Source organism: Octopus bimaculoides, chromosome 21 (assembly GCF_001194135.2).
Source record: "Octopus bimaculoides isolate UCB-OBI-ISO-001 chromosome 21, ASM119413v2, whole genome shotgun sequence".
NCBI classification, from domain to species: Eukaryota; Metazoa; Mollusca; class Cephalopoda; order Octopoda; family Octopodidae; genus Octopus; species Octopus bimaculoides.
Window position 1 is genome coordinate 4,814,845 of NC_069001.1, and position 817 is coordinate 4,815,661.

Genomic DNA, 817 nt, shown 5'->3' on the forward strand with positions numbered 1-817 from the left:
ATATATACGACAGGCTTCTTCCAGTTTCCGTCTACCAAATCCACTCACAAGGCTTTGGTCGGCCCGAGGCTATAGCAGAAGACACTCGCCCAAGGTGCCACGCAGTGGGACTGAACCCGGAACCATGTGGTTGGTAAGCAAGCTACTTACCACTGAAAGGGATGAAAAGCAAAGTCGACCTCGAACTCTGAATATAAGAACGGACGAGATTCTGTTAAGCATATTATCGTGAGTGCCATCGATTCTGATGATGATGATGATGATAATAATAATAATAATCGATGTGTTTCCTTACTTCGGACGTTGCGCTGACAATTTCCCATTTCTCATTAGGTACGTAACCATCCTCGATGATAGGACGAAATTTCGAGGTGAGATTCATTATGGAAGCGTCGTACACCCAGGATCCATATGAAAGTTTACATGTCTGGATGTCAAAAGGGAATTTGGACATATCAAATGCACACACTGCTGAATGAGTGACTGGTGGAATGTAAGTTACTTCCCCAGAGCTTTTCAAATATACGTTAATATCAAGTGTTGGAGGATTTCTCACACCTCGGCTGATAAAACAAAATAAAACGAAAATCATTGAAGTGTTAATAATACAGTTAGAATTATATTGTGTGTGTGTGCTACCAGTTTTAGTTATATTTGAAAGACACTGCTCTACAACGACCAGGTTTCATTAGAAAGTGAATAGTTTCACACTTTCAATTTGAACCAAAATTACAAAGTGTTGCATTACGAGAATTAACCGGTTACTTTAGTAGTAAAAAAGAGTTGTGCCAAAAACACAGTCTGTTTGGTAGCCTAT

At 39.8% G+C, this 817-nt stretch overlaps 1 protein-coding gene across 1 annotated transcript in view; it reads right to left on the reverse strand.

Annotated features, from left to right (window-relative positions):
- LOC106884096 (neuronal acetylcholine receptor subunit alpha-7) overlaps nt 1-817 on the reverse strand; it is a 58,406-nt gene that overhangs the window by 5,175 nt on the left and 52,414 nt on the right. The window contains exon 9 of the mRNA XM_052975291.1: nt 296-563. Within this exon, the coding sequence (XP_052831251.1) occupies nt 296-563 (268 nt within the window). The remainder of the gene's footprint in view (nt 1-295; nt 564-817) is intronic.